Source organism: Anas acuta, chromosome 21 (genome assembly GCF_963932015.1).
Source record: "Anas acuta chromosome 21, bAnaAcu1.1, whole genome shotgun sequence".
In the NCBI taxonomy this organism is placed as follows: Eukaryota; Metazoa; Chordata; class Aves; order Anseriformes; family Anatidae; genus Anas; species Anas acuta.
Window position 1 is genome coordinate 7,551,706 of NC_088999.1, and position 16,530 is coordinate 7,568,235.

The window sequence follows — 16,530 nt, forward strand, 5'->3', positions numbered from 1 at the left end:
CTCACCCCCCTGCAGCAGGTGCCCGGCCCCACACCGCTGCGTTCCCTCAGGGCTGGCTCCCAGCCCCTGTCCCCACGGGGTGGGCAGAGCCCGGGCTGTTTGGCTCCTGGCAGCACCAGGACGCAGGAGGGGCGCTGGCTGCTGGCTCAGTGTCTCCCCCCGGACAGAGAGGCACGCCCGCATGCAGTCAGCCCGACGTTTTATTGGGGTTTATGGCAGACAGATGGTTCCCGAGTCAGTGTTTAAGGCCCACGCCCCCACAGCCTCAGGTCAGACCCGCTGGTGGGGCCGGAGCTCCTCACACGCTGCAGCAGCCCCGGCCCTCACCCCGAGCACAGCAGGGGAGGGGAGGGGGCCCGCCTGGCTGCCAGGCAGCTGCCCCCAGCCCCGGTAGCAGCAACACAGGTTTGAGCAAGCAGCCTTCCCTTAAAACCCTCACTGCAGCACCTCCAGGTGCTGTCCTGGAGCCAGGACCAGTCCTTGGCACAGCTGGGAGGCTGCTGATGGCCCCAGCGAGGAGCCTGATGGCACGGGCAGAAGAAACCGGTCCCTCAGGGCTGCTGCCATCGCCAGGCCCCCAGAGCTGGCCCACAACGGAGGCACCACCGCTGGCTGAGCAGGCCCAAGGCAAAGGAGATGTCGGGGGCAGCTCCCCAGGAGGCCTCGCACTGTTGTGGTGTTGGGGAGGCTGCAAAGTCAGTCCCAGAGCCCCCAGGTCCTGCAGGGCTGAGCCCCCTGCTCGGGGCACTGGGGGAGGAGATGGAGACCGGGGAGGAGAGCCTGGCTGGGGCGGTGCAGGGGGCCAGGCAGGAGGTGTGAGGTCTCTGGTGCTGGTTAGCTGATGCTCCCCCCCTTCAGGCTTTTACACGAGATGCTCCCCAGCTTGGTGAGGAAGTCTCTCTGCTTCCACTGGGCAACGCAGTCCTCAGAGACACGGAAATCGGCCTGGAGAGCAAAACAGAGCAGGGGGGACGAGGGTCAGGGCTGAGGCACGCAGGTTGGGGCTGCCTGCAGGGCAGCAGCAGCTCGCTCAGCTGCGTGGAGCTTTCGTGCCCCGTCCCAGCCCCACGCACAGTCCCTCACCTGCAGCTTCTCGAAGACTTTCTTCTTCGGCTTGAGCTCATCATCGGGCTCCCCGTCCTCGTAGCCCTCCACGTAGACGCGCTCCCCAGCGCAGCACCCAGCCGGCGGGTCCAGGGGCTCCACCTGCCGCGGCTCCCCCAGGCTGCAAAGGAAGCAAAAATCACCCTGGGGTGGCACCCGCAAACCCCTCGGCACCGCTGGGCTCGGTCCTGACCCCCCCCCCACTCACCTGGAGGCGCACAGCACCATGCCCTGTGACTCCACGCCCCGCATCTTCTGGGGCTTGAGGTTGCAGAGCAGCACCACCAGCCTGTCCTGCAGCTGCTCCTTGGGGACGAACTGCACCAGGCCGCTGACCACAGTGCGGGGCTCGGGCTCGCCCACGTCGATCTTCTCCACATAGAGGCTGTCGGCGTCTGGGTGCTAGCAGACAGCAGCAAGGTGAGGCGCAGGGAAAGGGGCTGGGACGGCAAAGAACGAGGCAGAGCCGCCCCCTTTGCCACCCCACACACGCCAAGCGCCCACGCTGCCATGCAGGAGGGCTGCCACCCTCTTCCCACACCTTTTCCACGCTGATCACTTTGCCAACGCGGATGTCCAGCCGGGACGGGACGACGTTCTCCGGCTCTGAGTTCTTGGTGCCTTTCTCTGCAGGCTCTGGGGTGAAAAGGGAACAGTTGGGAAAGCTGTTGGTAAACCCAGGCAGCACACAGTGACCCCAGACACTAGACCTGACGCCCCCTGAATTCCCTGTTGGGCTACACAGCTCTGTCTGGCCCTCCTCTGCTTTGCCGGCCTCTCAAACAACAGCAGAGATGCACGGGGGCATCTCTGGGGCAGGCAAACAGCCCCAGCTCTGCCTGTTCCTCCACCTGCTGATGCTCTCCAGGGCTGTCCCTGCAGGGACTCTCCCCTTCCCGTCCCCGTTTCCCCCAGCGCCTCCTTACTGGCTTTGGAGGGGCTGGGATAGGCCGCGTTGGTCAGCTTCTTCAGCTCCGGGGTGTTGAACTTCTCTCTGATGGGGTCAAGCAGTTTGTTCAGGGCCACTTCCACCGAGTTCTTCAGGTCCCCGGGATGCACAACCTGCGTCGCGACAGACAGACGGGGCTCTGCAAGGTCTCCTCCAGCACGGGGGGGAGGAGCAGAGTTCAGGTCCCTGATCTGAGGCCAGGGAGGTGCCGAGATCTCTCCCCTCGGCTTCAGCAGACATGGATCTCGTCCCAGAACGGGATAAAAGCACATCTGGGAGGATGCTAGTGACAAAGGGCAGGGCTGACCGCGTCTGAGGGGGGACAAACCTCACGGAGAGCGCCTGGCTGAGGCAGCCCCGCAGCAGGCAGAGCCCAGGGCCACCAAGTCCCAGGAGGGGACAGCAAGCCCCTCTCCCTGGCATGGATTTTCTCCTACAGAGTTCGTGGGAGCTTCAGGGACAGGGTGGGGGCATTCAGCTCCTCCCTGCACTCACCTGCTCAGCAAAGTCCTTCTCCAGGGCCTCGTAGTCCGTGTAGGTTTTGTTTCCTCCCCATTTTTCTTCCCGCAGAATCACAAACTCTGTGAGATTAAGGCTCAGATTAGCCCACGGGACTCACCCCCTGCTCAGCCAGATGAACCACCCCACTTCGGGGGCCACACGCTCCCATCCCCTCCCCTGACCCCCCAAAAAGCCTTGGCCCTGCCACCTTGGCGTGGGGAGCCCTCACCTGACTTGAGGGGAAAGAGGACGTGCTTGATGAAGGAGAGGACACCGTTGTTCTCCACGTTCCCGGGCTCACAGAAAGCCTTCTTCAGCTTCTTCTTTACATCCTCCTTGCGGTCCAGGAGGTCGATCTTTGAGTCCTGGAGGAAGAGATTTCTGCAGCCCTTTTCCCAGCCCCTTGCCCAAGCAAGGACTCGTGCTGGCGCTGCTGCACCTTTTTCTCATGCCCCAGCCTGAGGGCAGGGAGAAGTTTCCTCCTTTCGGGGTGCAAACTCCAACCCCAGCCACGAAGCTGTGCCCAGCAGAGCCCCTGACCCCAGCCACCACGCAGGGACCAACCTCTTCCGACGAGCTCATTTTGCTTCCTGTCAGGCCGGGAACCATCGGGTTCATCAGGTGGATGCGCTTGGCGTAGCCCAGTGAAGGGAGATACTGGGAAGGAGCAAGGAGGCAAGTCACAGACAATCCTCTTCTGCAGGACAACCTCAACCCACAGCCCCTGTGTGCTCCTGGCTCCAGGTAACTGTGAGCACAGCAACGGGACCCAGCAAGCTCTGGGGGGTTCACAAAGCCCTGGCAGCCACTGCCAGGGACATGTGGCAGCCCCGTGTCACACACCAGAGCCCTGCAGGCCACAAGAGCAGCAGCAGGAGCTGCAGGGAGCCCCGTGACGCTCACACACCACTGACACGCTTCTCCCAGCGGATCTGTGAGTCTCCCAGCCCTGCACCAGGACCACAAGGGACCCCAACACCCCCGTTCCTGACCTTCTCTGCAAAGGTGAAGATCTTCCTCTGATCAACTCCTCCGAACTGTGCATCGACCTTGAGGTACTCCTCGTCCAGGGCCTGCGGGGAGACACGCAGAGCCTTGAGATTGGCCCTGGGACACCAGTTCCCAGCTCGCTCAGCCTTTGGAGGCCCTGCCCAGCCCCAGGAACAATGCCCAGGGCCAGGCACGCAGCCTCACACGTCCCTGTGGTCCTGGCCTTGCCCAGCACCTCCCCGGCACTGGGGCCCTGCCAAGCGGCCCCGCCACGCACCTGCAGGCCTGGGTAGAGCAACCCGCTCAGCAAGGGGTGCTCCACCTGCTTCACCACCTCCGCTCCTGCCTTCTTGGCGTCGTGCTGCGTCACCACGGAGGAGAGGCGGTACACGTCCAGCGTGTACTCCCTGGGGGAAGGGGCAACGCTGTCAGCACCAGGAAGGGGGGCGGCTGTGACACACCGAGAGAAGCCTGGAGGCAGCTTCACTCTGTTCCCTGAACGACAGTGCCTGGGAGCAGACCTGGGAACAGCAGAGCCCCAAGCCAGGGTTTCCCTCCTAGAGAGGAGCGCGTGCCCAGGACTCACTTGCTGAGCTGGTAGTCCGTGCCCCGGACAAACTTCAGCTTTTCCAGGGGCACCCCGATGCTCTCCAGCATGGCCTTGATCACGTTCTCGTAATAGCGAGTGCGCAACTCCAGCAGCTCCCAGGGGGCCTTCATGTTGTCCAGGTAAGCGTGGAGGTCAGCGAAGAGTATCGTCACCTGGCACGGAGGGACAGAGACGGGGTCAGGGACCCACAGCGTGGCGACAAAGCCCCCCCCCGGGGTGTGATAACCCCCCCCACAGCCCCTCACCTCACATCCCGCTTTCAGGAAATCGGCGATCTTGGACATGGGCACGAAGTAGGCGACGTGCGGCTTGCCCGTGGTGGCGGTGCCCCAGTAAATCTTCACCTCCCGCTCCTTCAGGATGGCCGACAGCTTGTCCTCGCCCAGCACCTCCTGCGGGGAGACCACGGGCGTCCTACACGGCCAGGACCCCCCCAATACCCCCCCAACCCCCCCCCTCAGGGCCCTGTGAGGCCCTGTGAGGCCCTGAGGCCCCCCCCGCCGCGCTAGGCCCGGCCCGGCCCCGGTACCTGCAGGTTGCGGGTGATGAGCTGGTACTTCTCCTGCGGGCTGGGCGCGGCCTCCATGGCGGCAGCTGGGGGGAGAGGAGGCGTTAGCGGCCCCCGGGACCCCCCTCCCGGTGCCCGGTCCCCCCCCGGTGCCCCCCCGGCCCCACCGACCCTCCGCGCGTTGCATCAGCCTCAGCCCGGTGCTCGCCGGCTCCCTCCTGACGTCACTTCCGCCGCTCGGCGCGCTCCGCCAATCAGGGGCCGGGCGGGGCCGCCCCGCTAAGATGGCGGCCGCCAGGAGCTGGCAGCAACAGGGCTGAGGGGCTCGAACCCCCCCTGCGCTCCCTGGGGTCTCCCCGTGGTCCCCCCCGGCACAACGGGCTCGGAGCCCCCTCAGGCAGGGCCGGGCCGGTCCCAGAGGGCTCCAAGCCGAGCACATTAACATTTCCAAACGTATTTCATGCAAAGAATTCCAGCAAAGTGTGAGACATTTGGTCCTCCTTCAAGTCCTCACTGGTTAGGAACCACGTTAGTTACACCCTGCAGGGCCCAATTCACGTTTCCAAAAGTGTTTCATGCAAAGAGTTCCAGCAAAGTATGAGGTGTTTGGTTCTTAAAGCCCTCACCCGTTAGGAGACATGTTAGGTACACCCCGCAGGACCCAATCCACAATTAATTTATTTGCCTTTTTTTTTTTTCTCTTTGAAGCAACCAAGCACTTGCAGAACTCCAGGCATATCTTAGCTAGCAAGGACTGCTCATCACTCTGTGCTCCTGTATAGGTTGTGTGCATGTGGCAGGCTCCCAAGCGTTTTTCTTCCTTCTGTGAGGTTACAGCGTTATTCCAAAAGTGTTATTTTTTGTTGTTTGGACAGAATGACAAGAGGAAACAGCAGAACTGCTGGGTTTTATTTCTGGAGTAGGTAACTTCCTTTTTTGAAAGCAGCAATAATCAAAACAATGGAAAGACAAAAGGTGTTCCTTTAAATCTGTTGGTCAAAGGGGGCAGGAAATACTTTTGCCTGAGCCCAGATTCTCCTGCTGGGTGAGAGTCAGATAAATGCAGGGCTCTCAGGTCAAAAGATTCATGTTAGCGTGAATCCTCTGAAAGAGAAAAACACGTTTTGTTTATAGATATTTTTAAACTATTGAATTTTACAGGAAGGCTTTTATCTTACAATCTTTCATTATAATACTCATTTTGTATGAGTGTTTAGAGTGACTAATACGCTGCTGAACGTCCTGTTAGTTATGTGACAGAGCTGCTCTTCTGTTGCTCAGTTTTTCCTAACCTGGAAAAGGCTCTGTGTTTGTTTTGTCTCCTTGGGGAATGGAAGTGCAGGCTGAGAGACGGGGAGCACACCATCAGAGAAACAGCTGCTCCATGCCCCAAGTTCTGCCTGCTTTCAAGGATCCTCTCACTTTCCAGATGATTCTGGCCATGCTTACTTAGTTGCCAGTTCTTGTGAGTCAAAATATGATGATGTAGCCCCTTCTCTAGACAAAGGCAGATGTTTTGACGATAGTGAGCCAGACGACTCCTTGTTGGAACTGTCAGACAGTGACCAAGGGAATTCTCCTTTCAATTACACTGAGGAAGAGATCCAGGAAATCTTGGCAGATGAATGCTTGGAATGTGAGCAGCACATAACTAGAAAAAGCACTCTGAGCCAAAATGTAAGTGGGGAGAGTGAAAAGGATGTGAGCAGCAGCTGCACTGGGGCATCAGTCGTCAATGAAGATGCAAAGGTAGCCTCAGAGATCACAGAGAAATCAAAGGTACCTCTTTCAGTCCAAATAACCGACATGCTCTTTGACCTTGATATTGACGAGCTTCTAAACCTTAGCCCAATCGATGCTGACTATGTAGATCAGCCACTGGAGGACAATTATTTGGAGGAAGCTGAAGTCATAAATGACCACATAGCGTGTGATCAGACTGATGCTAGTGACTGTTTTCCCAGAAAATCCTCGGGGTGGCTGATGCCTAAAGACGAGCAAACCCTGGGTGTGGATTGCCTGGGAAAAACTTCCTCTACAGGCACAGATGTGTCCAACATCTGCGGTGATCATGTGGGAAAATCTGTGCCCTGTTCAGACCTTGCCTGTGGCCAGCACAAAGCTGATGAGAGTGCAGCACCTGAGAAGTCCCAAGCCATCTTCTGGGTCAGGAAACCAAGAACTTCCCAAAGCAACAATAAGCGTTTTTTTCAACGATACCAGACTCTCCAATGGATGATGTGGAGCGTGAATCTTCAGATGCTACACAGCCATCAGGCTGAAATAAACCCACATTTCAGTGCTGACTACAACGTTTCTGATTCTATTCCTTTAATTTTCTACTTGTAATGTCCATAGGAGCCCAAGCATGCACATCAGTACCAAAACCTTGCCACATAAACCCCACTACACTAGGCAAAGTCATTCCTGAGCCCCCGATGGAGGAGAAGTGATTTCTTCAAAGCCACTAAATGCCTTTGCTCTCTGTAAAATGCCCCAACACCACCGAACCACTTTGGCTGGCCGCTTGCTGCTGTTTCCCTCTTCGTTTTTTCTTAAGGGGCCCTGAAATAGCGGGGAGGTGCCCGGTTTTTTACCCCGTGAGGTGCTGCGAGGGCAGGACCCGAGGCTGGGACCGGGGAGGCTGCAGCAGCCCCGGGCACTGCCGCTGCGGCTCCCGCAGGTGGCAGCAGCGGAGCGGCTCCAGGAGAGGCTCCCCCAGCCCCCGGGGCTCCGAGCCCCGCTTCTTTGGGCCCCCCCGGGGCTGCCACAGCCCTGCTGCACCCCGGTGTCCTCCGCAGTGCCCCTGCTGTGGCCGTGCCACAACAGAAAACTGCAGCTCCCGAGGGCTCGCTGCGGGTTTGTGGGCTGTGAGCTGGAGGGTGGCTTGCTGCTTCCCTCGGTAACACTTTCTCCCCTGCTTTGCTCTCGGAATGTTATCTTCGTGGATTTATTTAAATAAAGAATGTTATTTTTGCAATCATAAAACGGCACCACCGCAAGTTAATGTCGGTACTGGTTCCGTGAGGCACTTTGTCCCTCCGTCTTCTGACACGTGATGTGATAGATGTGCCCAAACATTAATGCCACTCGTTATTTTAAAGACACAAAGAACAAACACTTCAGAAGGGGAGACTGAATGAAAGAACCCATCCCATCTCGCCCAGATGCAGAGCTCTGTAACCCCAGACCACGGGGGTGAGGCCGTGCCAGTGAGGGGAGCGCAGGGGAGGACATTGGGGTGGGAGGCCGGCCTCCTCAACTCACTTTCTGTGATATTTTGAGGGTATTTCACTTTTCAGAGGGAAATAAGAAGGGCGCTTGTTAGCACTGGAAGGGGAGGCTGGTAGAGCCGGGGTGTTCTGAAGGGCAAGGAGTGTTCTGGTAGTTTCCATGGATGGCCTCCCACTGTGCTCGTTTCGACTGTTCATGGGTGCAATAATTGTCATTTCTTGAGAGTTAGAAGAAGCTGACAGTTTTGTGGTTCATTGCGTGGAGCCTGCACTTATCTGGGCTGCACGAACAGCTGCATAGCCACGGGGCTGCTTTCCAGTGTATGAATACAGCATAAGTAATGCAGAGGGAACTAAGCAAGGAAAGCTAAACCGGCCTGTTTTCTCTTCCTTTCAAATTAAAAATGCAAGACGTATGTTCTGAGTCAGAGAAAATCAGGCAGAAGCTCCAAATGAACAAGGCTGGTGAGTGAAATAGAGATCTATTTTGCTGGGGAGGAACATTGTCTGCGACACACACAATTTTGTTTTCTTATTAGTGCAAACCTCTTGTATTCCAAGTAGCTGCAGGCTTGGAATTCAGCCTGACACCGTGTGGGCTTTCCCAGTTGTCAGAGAAAAAACGTCTCAGTGGGCTGACTTTGACCCTGTATGGTACTTCTTTGCACCTGGATCTGCAGCAGTATTTTGTGTATTTTCTGTGTATTGATTATGTATTGATGCAGAAGGATCCTGATACATTCCTAAAGGAAAACTAACAGGTTTCAGAGCCAGCCAGGGAATTCCCTTTGAGAAGTGGCAACTGTTCAAGTGACTCAAATCATGATATAAAGCTGCCACAAATCTTTAGCTCTGTTTTGTATTGCAAGTCTCCTGGCATTTATATCATGGTAGGCTTACATTGCTATCCCTTCCTCTACATAATCTCTTTGCACTTCCTTTTATCCTGTCTCTTGCTTCTTGTTCGTATGTTGTCTGGGTGGATTACAGGCTGGCTATGGCAGGGGTTTTATCTTTTCACTTATCTCCATGGTCTCTTGCACTTGTGGATTCTCTAAATACCGCTTTCTTATATCTGTATTGGGTGACTGTGTGCCAAGAGTGGTGCTAACCCATGGTTTTGGTTGCTCTTCCTCTCATTCTAGTTTCCAGAGGATATTCAGCCTGAATGGATAAATTTATTTTCAGCTTCCCGTAGGGATCTAAATGCTGCTGAGGCTGCGTCGTAGCAGATGTAGAAATGAGACGCGATTTGAACATCTGCATGGAAACGAGTGGCTGAAACTGATTGACCACAAAAGATTTCTGCCAGCTGACCACTTGTTAGTATTCACACTTCATTATTGCCCTTTATTCAACAGTAAATAGAATCATATCCCTCTTGATGAGATCCTCCTCAGCAATTCTGGTCGGGCTGTATCAGTCTGCAGAAGTAATGAGGCTCCTTCTTTTATAACTGTGTGGTTGGCGCCCAATGCCAGCACTCTGCTCTTTAGTCTTGTCCTCAGCGATGTATCTAACTGGATGGGGCTATTTTTAAAAGGGCGGGGGAAGGACAAACTAACAGAAAAAGCATTTCCATCTCTAAACATAGCCTTCTCTCGTTTTCCACCCAAACATCTGCACTTCAGGAGAAAGCTTTCACAGGTCATTAACATTGCAATTGTGCATATAGGCTAGTGCTTTCAGCACCTGCTGCACAGACAACTTTTCTTGTGTCCCTCAGAGCAGGATCACTCTCAGCAGAGTCATGAAGCACCTGGTACCTGGAAAACCATGCTAGCTTCACCTGACCTCCAGCCACTGCCTTCCCCCAGTGCTTCTGCTCGCAGGACTCTGCCAGCACTTCTCCTTGGGGGCTGGTTTGAGAGACTTTTATGATGTTTCCCAGTTTCATTGGACTTCTTGCAATCTGGGATAGACATGATAATATTTCTTCTTGTGTCCCTCCTGAGTCAAAGGGAGAAGAGGAAGACATACCTTATAGAGAGCCACAGATGTCTGTGACCATCTGGTCTTGCTGTAATAGCAGAGATCAATGCCTTTAAAAAGCAGATATCCAGGTTTAAGGTGATGGAAGGGGAGAGTAGGATAAGGGAACATATGGAGAAACAAATGTGTGAAACACAAATAAACAGTCTGCTAGGAGGCTCTGCCTTGAAACAGTCTGGTCTATTGACTGGTACTGAGCTAGGAAAAAACGTTAATCTTTGAAATAGTTCTTACCTGCCAACACGCATTTGGCTTGAATGAAAAAGCGTGCAGGGAAGGTATAGGACTTGGGCTCTTCAGTCATGAAGGAGGAATTACAGTTACAGCTTGATTAATGGACTGTTTGAGGACTTCTCAGCTCCTGGGAGCTCTTGGGTGGCATAGAAACAGGTACAGGTTTTATGTGCATCTTTTATTGTCCCTGCACTTTGGCAGAAGTAGAGCGATGTGACCAGTTCTCCCTGCTCTTCTCCAGCACTGACCAACGCAGCAGCAGCCTGGGCAGCCTCAGGTGCAGGGACTGGGGCTGTGCCCCTGGCAGCAGCACACAGAGCCCCCTGCTCCCGTGACCCCATTTGATTGTGACTCAGATTTGGGAATCTAGGACAATTTCTGTGCAGGAAGGCAAAGAATGTGTGAAAAGTTGTGATTTCTTCTAGTCAGAGACGTTATGCATTAGCTTTTTGCCGACGACATTAAGTGGTGTGTAATGTGGCAGTGAGAGCCTGCCTTTTGTTAGCTGTCCTGGAGTGCTTCCTTTCTTCCCAAACAATGCAGCCAGAAAAAATGGATTTTGAGAACATTTCAGAAATCTTCTCCAGAAGTATCTTTTTGACAAGAAGTTGTTCCTTCGGGCAAAGAGAAGCTGATACTGTGGTTTATGAAGGAGACCTGAATTTGCTTGAGAAACATTTTGTTCCCTGGAAAGGAAGAAGTGTTACGCAGAAAAGTGATTTACATCACTCACATGACTGCAGTGGCAGGATGGAAAAACTTTAGAATCTCAACTGGACAAGGACACAGGCTGTTCTGTACCGAAAGCACCCTTCAAGGACGGACCTTAGCAAGGGCAGCATTCCAAGGAATTTACCTCTCACTGCGCCGTAGAACCTGTTCTGAGGGAGCAAAAGAGCAACCACTAGGTTGGTGCTACTGATTGTCCCGTATTTTGTGAATGATTCAAGGACTCTCAGTGGGTCAAATTGCTTTGCTGGTTTGTGACCTCCTTGGTCACCAGCTGCTCTTGCTGAGCAACTGCTGCAGAAATGAAGTGCTCTGCGTTGGGGATGTGAGCGCCCTGTGCCAGACAGGTGCTCCTTCTGCAAGCCAACTGTTTTGTCAGTGTTTTTGTAGGAGAGGCCCCTCTGGTTCCTCGTACTCCCTTGGATGGGTTTGTATTTCCTGACTTACACTGATGCCTCTGCACAAAAATGAGAAAGAAATATAAGATAGAGTTGGCTTTTTTCAAAATGCAGAAGGGGCAAACAGCATCTGATGATGTGGAAAAGCTCTGCAATGGTCTGAGGATGGGAGATAACCAAACTCATTGAAATGTGACTTTTTCTTTTAATGTTGCTCCTGTAAGGTTGCTTGAAGTTTTGTGGGGTTTTGTCCTGTTATTTCAGAACATGCTTAGGTGTAGCAAATGAGCGTACCTGTTATGTATGTGCAGCACTTTGCTGAAAATCAGCCTTTTGTTTAAACTGCTGGGTCGTGGAGCCTTCAGCCTTCTCTGCTCAGCCAGGGGGAGAGAACTGAGCAAAGAAGGTAACAGAGAACGAGACAGCGTTCCTGACCCGGCATTTTTAAACTTTCCTGTTGTTACTTACCAAGGTGCCTTCTTAAAATGTGGTTTCCCTTTCAGAACCTCATAACAAGAAAATTAGATACCAGCTGCAAGCCCCGGGGAATGGGGAAGGCATTTTTGGAGAAGGTGCCGTTCCAGCCTAAACGTGCTTCTGTGCTGTGTTTGCTTTAACTATTTGTTTTAACTAAGTAAACTTACTTTCACAGAAATTACCCAAGGTCCGCCAAGAAAACCACTCAAAAGAACCGTCTTACGCAGCAGGTGAGCAAGAACTTGGCCAAATATCGCCATTTCCAGAGCATTCCTGGCCACTTCCAGCATAGCCCTGTCACTGCCTTTCCTTCTGTCTCATTTTGCTGCTGAGGGGCTGTCTGGTTCTTATTCCATGCTTAGAGTTGTTCTTCATTTTTTCTGGGTTTGAGCGGTTTTTATTTTGATAAATTCTTTCTTGATCTGTTTTAAATACACCCAATGGAAGTTTCTATGTTCTATAAACATTTAGAGTGGCTTTTGAAATGCAATTTGATGCGATCTGTTTTTATAGTTAACTTTTATTATGTTTAGCACCAGTATTATCCTTTGAAATAAAAATAATCTTACAGAGTAGGTAACAAACAACTGGAGACTGCATATTGGGTGTGAGGATGTAATATCTCAGTGAGGGAGTCTGGAAAATATGCTTTGAAGTGGGAAAAGCTTTTCTTTAAAGCTTGGTCCTAAGCCTGGGCATTAAATCTCCTACAGTGATTGTTGGGCTACCTTTGAATAACATTAAGGTTTTAAATCGTACAAACAGCTTGTGGATGCTGTTCCCTCCACTTGGCACAGACAAAGTTATGTTTCAGTTTACAGTAAACTGGGGAGCAGCTGCTGATTTCCCTGGCTTGGTTATGTCTTGTCTTGTTCTGGTGTTCTTGCCATCCCCGAAGAGTTTGCTGCCTGTCATTAATTTTCCTTGTTTCATTTGTTACTTCATGCAAAAATGTTTCATGAGCTTTGCACTCCCGTTTATAAACACTGTGCACTTGTTAGATGTGGCATTCCTTTTCTCTTTTGCTGTGTTATTATACCGGACCAGTCTTGCTGCAGCATACCTTTCCCTGTCTTGTTTCCTTTAATCCCTAGAAGTGTCAGGAACACGCTGCAGGAGAGCACCAGCAGTAAAGGCACTGCGAGTAGCAGCAAGGGAAGGAGTTGGTTAATATTCTGGGAAGAAAATCTCAGTGAGCAGCAGAAAGGGAAACCCAAGAGCAGGTCACCCAGGCTAATCTCTGTCCTAAGCTCCCAACCTGTTGTTGGTGCAGACTGACTCCTGGCCTTCAGAAGGGATGGGCAGCAGGAAATCTCATGGCTTTAGCTGGAATTCAAGCTAGCTGCCACTTCTAACTCTTCCTCTTTTAGAAGCCTTTCTGTAAGGATTCCTGCCTTCTGCAGCTCTTCCCTTTCACTTACCTGCTTTTTGGGGTGCCCAGGGCAGTGTGACCTCACATTCATTTGTTAAGCTGCACTGTCTGACGACTGCTGGTCTCTGCTGCCTCCATCGCCCTCCCTAACAGAGGGTGGAAATGCCAAATTATTTGGAGGATTTGTAAAACAGAGGTCAATCATCTGCAAAATGTTCTTCCCAGGTGTGCTGACAGGGCCTGCATGGGCTTTGTGAGCCATTTGAGCATAAGAAGGTGTACGGGTAAATTTCAGAAAACAGATCGTCCATGGAGGAAGTGCTACTGTATTTTTATTATACCAATCTGAATCTTTTACGACACTTTTGTCTAACATGAATTTAAAGGAATAAAATTTGTGTACAGTACTAATATTTTTCAGCATTGAGCCTCATGTGTTTTATTTTGCCTTTCCAATCCAGACTGGGGCAGGAGGAGGTGGCTTTAAAAGCGGCCGAAGTTTGTCACTGACCTAGATGTGCAGTGACTGAGGCACAGAGGATCGAAGTAATTTGTCCAAAGGATAAGCAGCGGAGCTTGGAACAGAGCCTGCTATTGCCTGACTACACTAACTCGTAGATAATGCTGCACCCATTAACGAAGTAATTGCTGTGTTTTCATGCATAATTCATGCTGCATGGGGCAGGGGGTGTCTTGTTTCTGGTGGGTTGTACAGGCATACGTGGTGCATGTCCCAAGTCCAGCATTAGGGCTTTGTGTTAATAACCAATCTTCTCCAGCTGGTAACAGGTCCTTGATGCCAGTGCAGCCTCTAAGTCACTTTGCTGCTGCTGTCACAGGCTGCTGGGACGGTGCTGGTCTGCCTCGACTGGTGATCGATGGTTACTGGTGATCAGCAGCGACACCACAGAGAGGGAAGAGCACGGGCAATGCTCTGCCTCTGCTGTGCGTGCTGAAGTGTGAGGCCTTCAGGGGTCCATGCTGTCTTGGTTTTATGTATCTCAGATTACTATGAAGTGATGCACTGCAGTCAATCTTGTATCGGTTTTCTCTCAAAGCAAGCATTCTGTTGCCAGTTCGGCCATGCTGAGAAAATGAAACGGTTCTGAGCAGGCAGCACCCTGTCGGGACAGGAGGGTGACGGTGTCCGTGCCTGTGCTCTGCCTACGGTCAGCCCCCCTGTGCCCGAGGACCGCAGGCAGAAGCCGGCACCTCCCTGCACGCGTTTTGTGGTCTGTGAATCCCAAATGAAAGAACGCTGCCACGGGGCGGCTCTGCACCGTGTAAAGGCTTTGGGCTTCTGGGCAGCTTTGTGGCTGGTTTCATTCTTCAACACCGTGGCTGAGAGTCATACATGCTGAACTGTAGAGATATGGTAAGGGGAGAGAGACTGCATATTACTTGTTCATGGAAGAACACGTTTGTGACTGGAGTACAGCCGAGGGCTGTCTATGATTTTTGCTGTAGTAGAATCCAGGAACGTGGGTCTGGAAGAGACTGTTCTGTGCAAGCAGCGTGTAAGCACTGTGATGAAATGTCTTACAATTAAAAAATTAATAACACGCATCGATGTATTGCACTATAACAACAGCAGCTAGAAAATGATGAATCTAAAATTAAACTACTTTATGGGTGTTTTTTTTTTTTTTTTCAGCTGTCCTCTCCACAGCTAGCTAACTTTTCCCTGCTTTTGTGCTGTAAGGTTATTGCAAATAAGTAGGAAGAAATTATGTCCTGAAACATGAAACAATAGTGGAAGGTGAAAACAGTTTACTTTTGGTTTAACAGTATGTCTAGTACTATGCTGGCTGCATCCTCTGCAAAACAGGTCTGGGTGGCATAAGTAGGTTATATTTAGCAGTTGGTGGCACTGAGTGAGGTTTTTCTTGTCAGTTAAAAAGGACAGCGATGTGCTGCAAAGTGTCAAATGGCATCGTGGGGCTGTGCCATTATTGCCACTCAATGACTCCATACCCAATGTGTTCAGACTGCGAGCAAAAAGATGGCTTTCCTGGCTGCCAAATTTGCTGACTCCATCTGGGATCTAAAATTCAAGCTGTGTCTTTCCTGGCTCTGTCACTAATAATAAAGGTTCTTCATTTGGAACTTAGTTAAACAAAATTGATGCTGAGGCACGAGCCGAAAGGGAATCGAGCTCCCTTTCCCTGAGACGTGTGGGCTGGGAGCGCTAACAAGTAGGAGCATAATCATTTTAATCGATAAGGTCATCAGACAATTGAATACGCACCAGATTTGTGGAGGAAACAGAAGATATTTGAGCATAACAACATGTTGATCACACTGCTTTTTAACAAATGCTAGAAAGCTGATTGAATTTGGTCAGTTCGCCTGTGTCAGGCTCCAGCTTCCAGGCCAGCCTGGAACAGCTCAGTACGTGTAGTTAGGGAGCTTTTCTACAAATCTGGGGAAATTGCATTTGGTACAACATATGGTATAATCTTTATCCTTGCTGGAAGTGCAGTCTGACTACTCAGTCAATGAATTGCCATATTTTTATCAGCGAAATGGATGTGGAGCTGCGACACACACTTCTGAGTGATGTAACCTCTAATGTCTTCAGCAAATACCGGCATTAGCAGCCTGCTCCTCTCCATTTACATCTCCTCCAGAAAATCATTACCAGCTGAGATTATACTAACACTTTGTGCCGTGTAGGTGTTTCCTCCTCTGATGCTATTGAGCTGTCAGTGAACAAAATGCCTAATGTTCTCATTTTCCTCCGAGGAGACGGAGCTCGGAGCCTGTGCTGCTCCTCGCCGTGCGGAGGGAGGTGTGAGGAGCGCAGGGCGCTGTGTTGTGAGCTGCAGGGACACGCTGTGCAGGATTGTTTGCTCCACACCACCTCCTGCGGTTCACTTTTCCTAAACTCGTGGGGGAGGAATATATTGGCTAAATTGTGCTTGTAGGCATAATATTACAGCGCTCGGATGGATGGAGGCAAGTGGTGCTTAACTTCAAACAGGCAAAGCGTGTGTTGGCAAGGGGCTCTGCTTTCAGCTCCTTGCTCCTCGTGTGCCCGTGTCCCTGCGTGTTTGGTTCCTGGGGAGGGATGGTTTTAGCACCCAGGGGTGCAGCAGAGCTGGCCAGAGGGCTGCTTGCCTCCAGTTTGAGTTCAGTGGGAAATCCGCTCCTGCAGGGCTCTCTGGGATCCCTGTCACACCAGCCCACTCCCACCTGCATCTTTTTAGTATTCATAGAAACCTCCCTTTCCTAATCCCTGCTTCCAATAACCAGCCAAAATCAGCACTCAGGCAAAAACATTTGGGGAGCTGTGAATGGCCTTCAGGGTGGGCTCTTCTGTTGCCCAAGGTGGCTTCTCACTGCTGGCACGTTTTTTTTTCGTGTATTCCCCCCGATCTCTTCCCTCTATTGGCAGTAAAACACCTCTAAGTCCCACAAAGGAGGATCTTTT

General features: G+C 52.1%; 1 protein-coding gene across 2 annotated transcripts; it reads right to left on the reverse strand.

The window, feature by feature from the left end:
* Positions 1–182: 182 nt before the first annotated feature.
* On the reverse strand, positions 183–4,924 carry YARS1 (tyrosyl-tRNA synthetase 1). Of its 2 annotated transcripts, none has more exons than XM_068658029.1 (14): positions 4,834–4,924; positions 4,684–4,748; positions 4,400–4,546; positions 4,131–4,306; positions 3,822–3,951; positions 3,547–3,627; positions 3,119–3,211; positions 2,784–2,919; positions 2,549–2,634; positions 2,031–2,166; positions 1,646–1,740; positions 1,313–1,506; positions 1,084–1,225; positions 183–945 (listed from the first exon to the last, which is right to left on the reverse strand). In XM_068658029.1, exons 1-14 carry the CDS (start codon positions 4,847–4,849, stop codon positions 835–837), a joined length of 1,608 nt encoding a protein of 535 aa, XP_068514130.1. In that variant the 5' UTR covers positions 4,850–4,924; the 3' UTR covers positions 183–834. The 2 variants fall into 2 exon arrangements, with proteins under 2 accessions (XP_068514130.1, XP_068514128.1); XM_068658027.1 differs by having other exon boundaries at positions 1,313–1,544.
* Between the last annotated feature and the right edge of the window lie 11,606 nt (positions 4,925–16,530).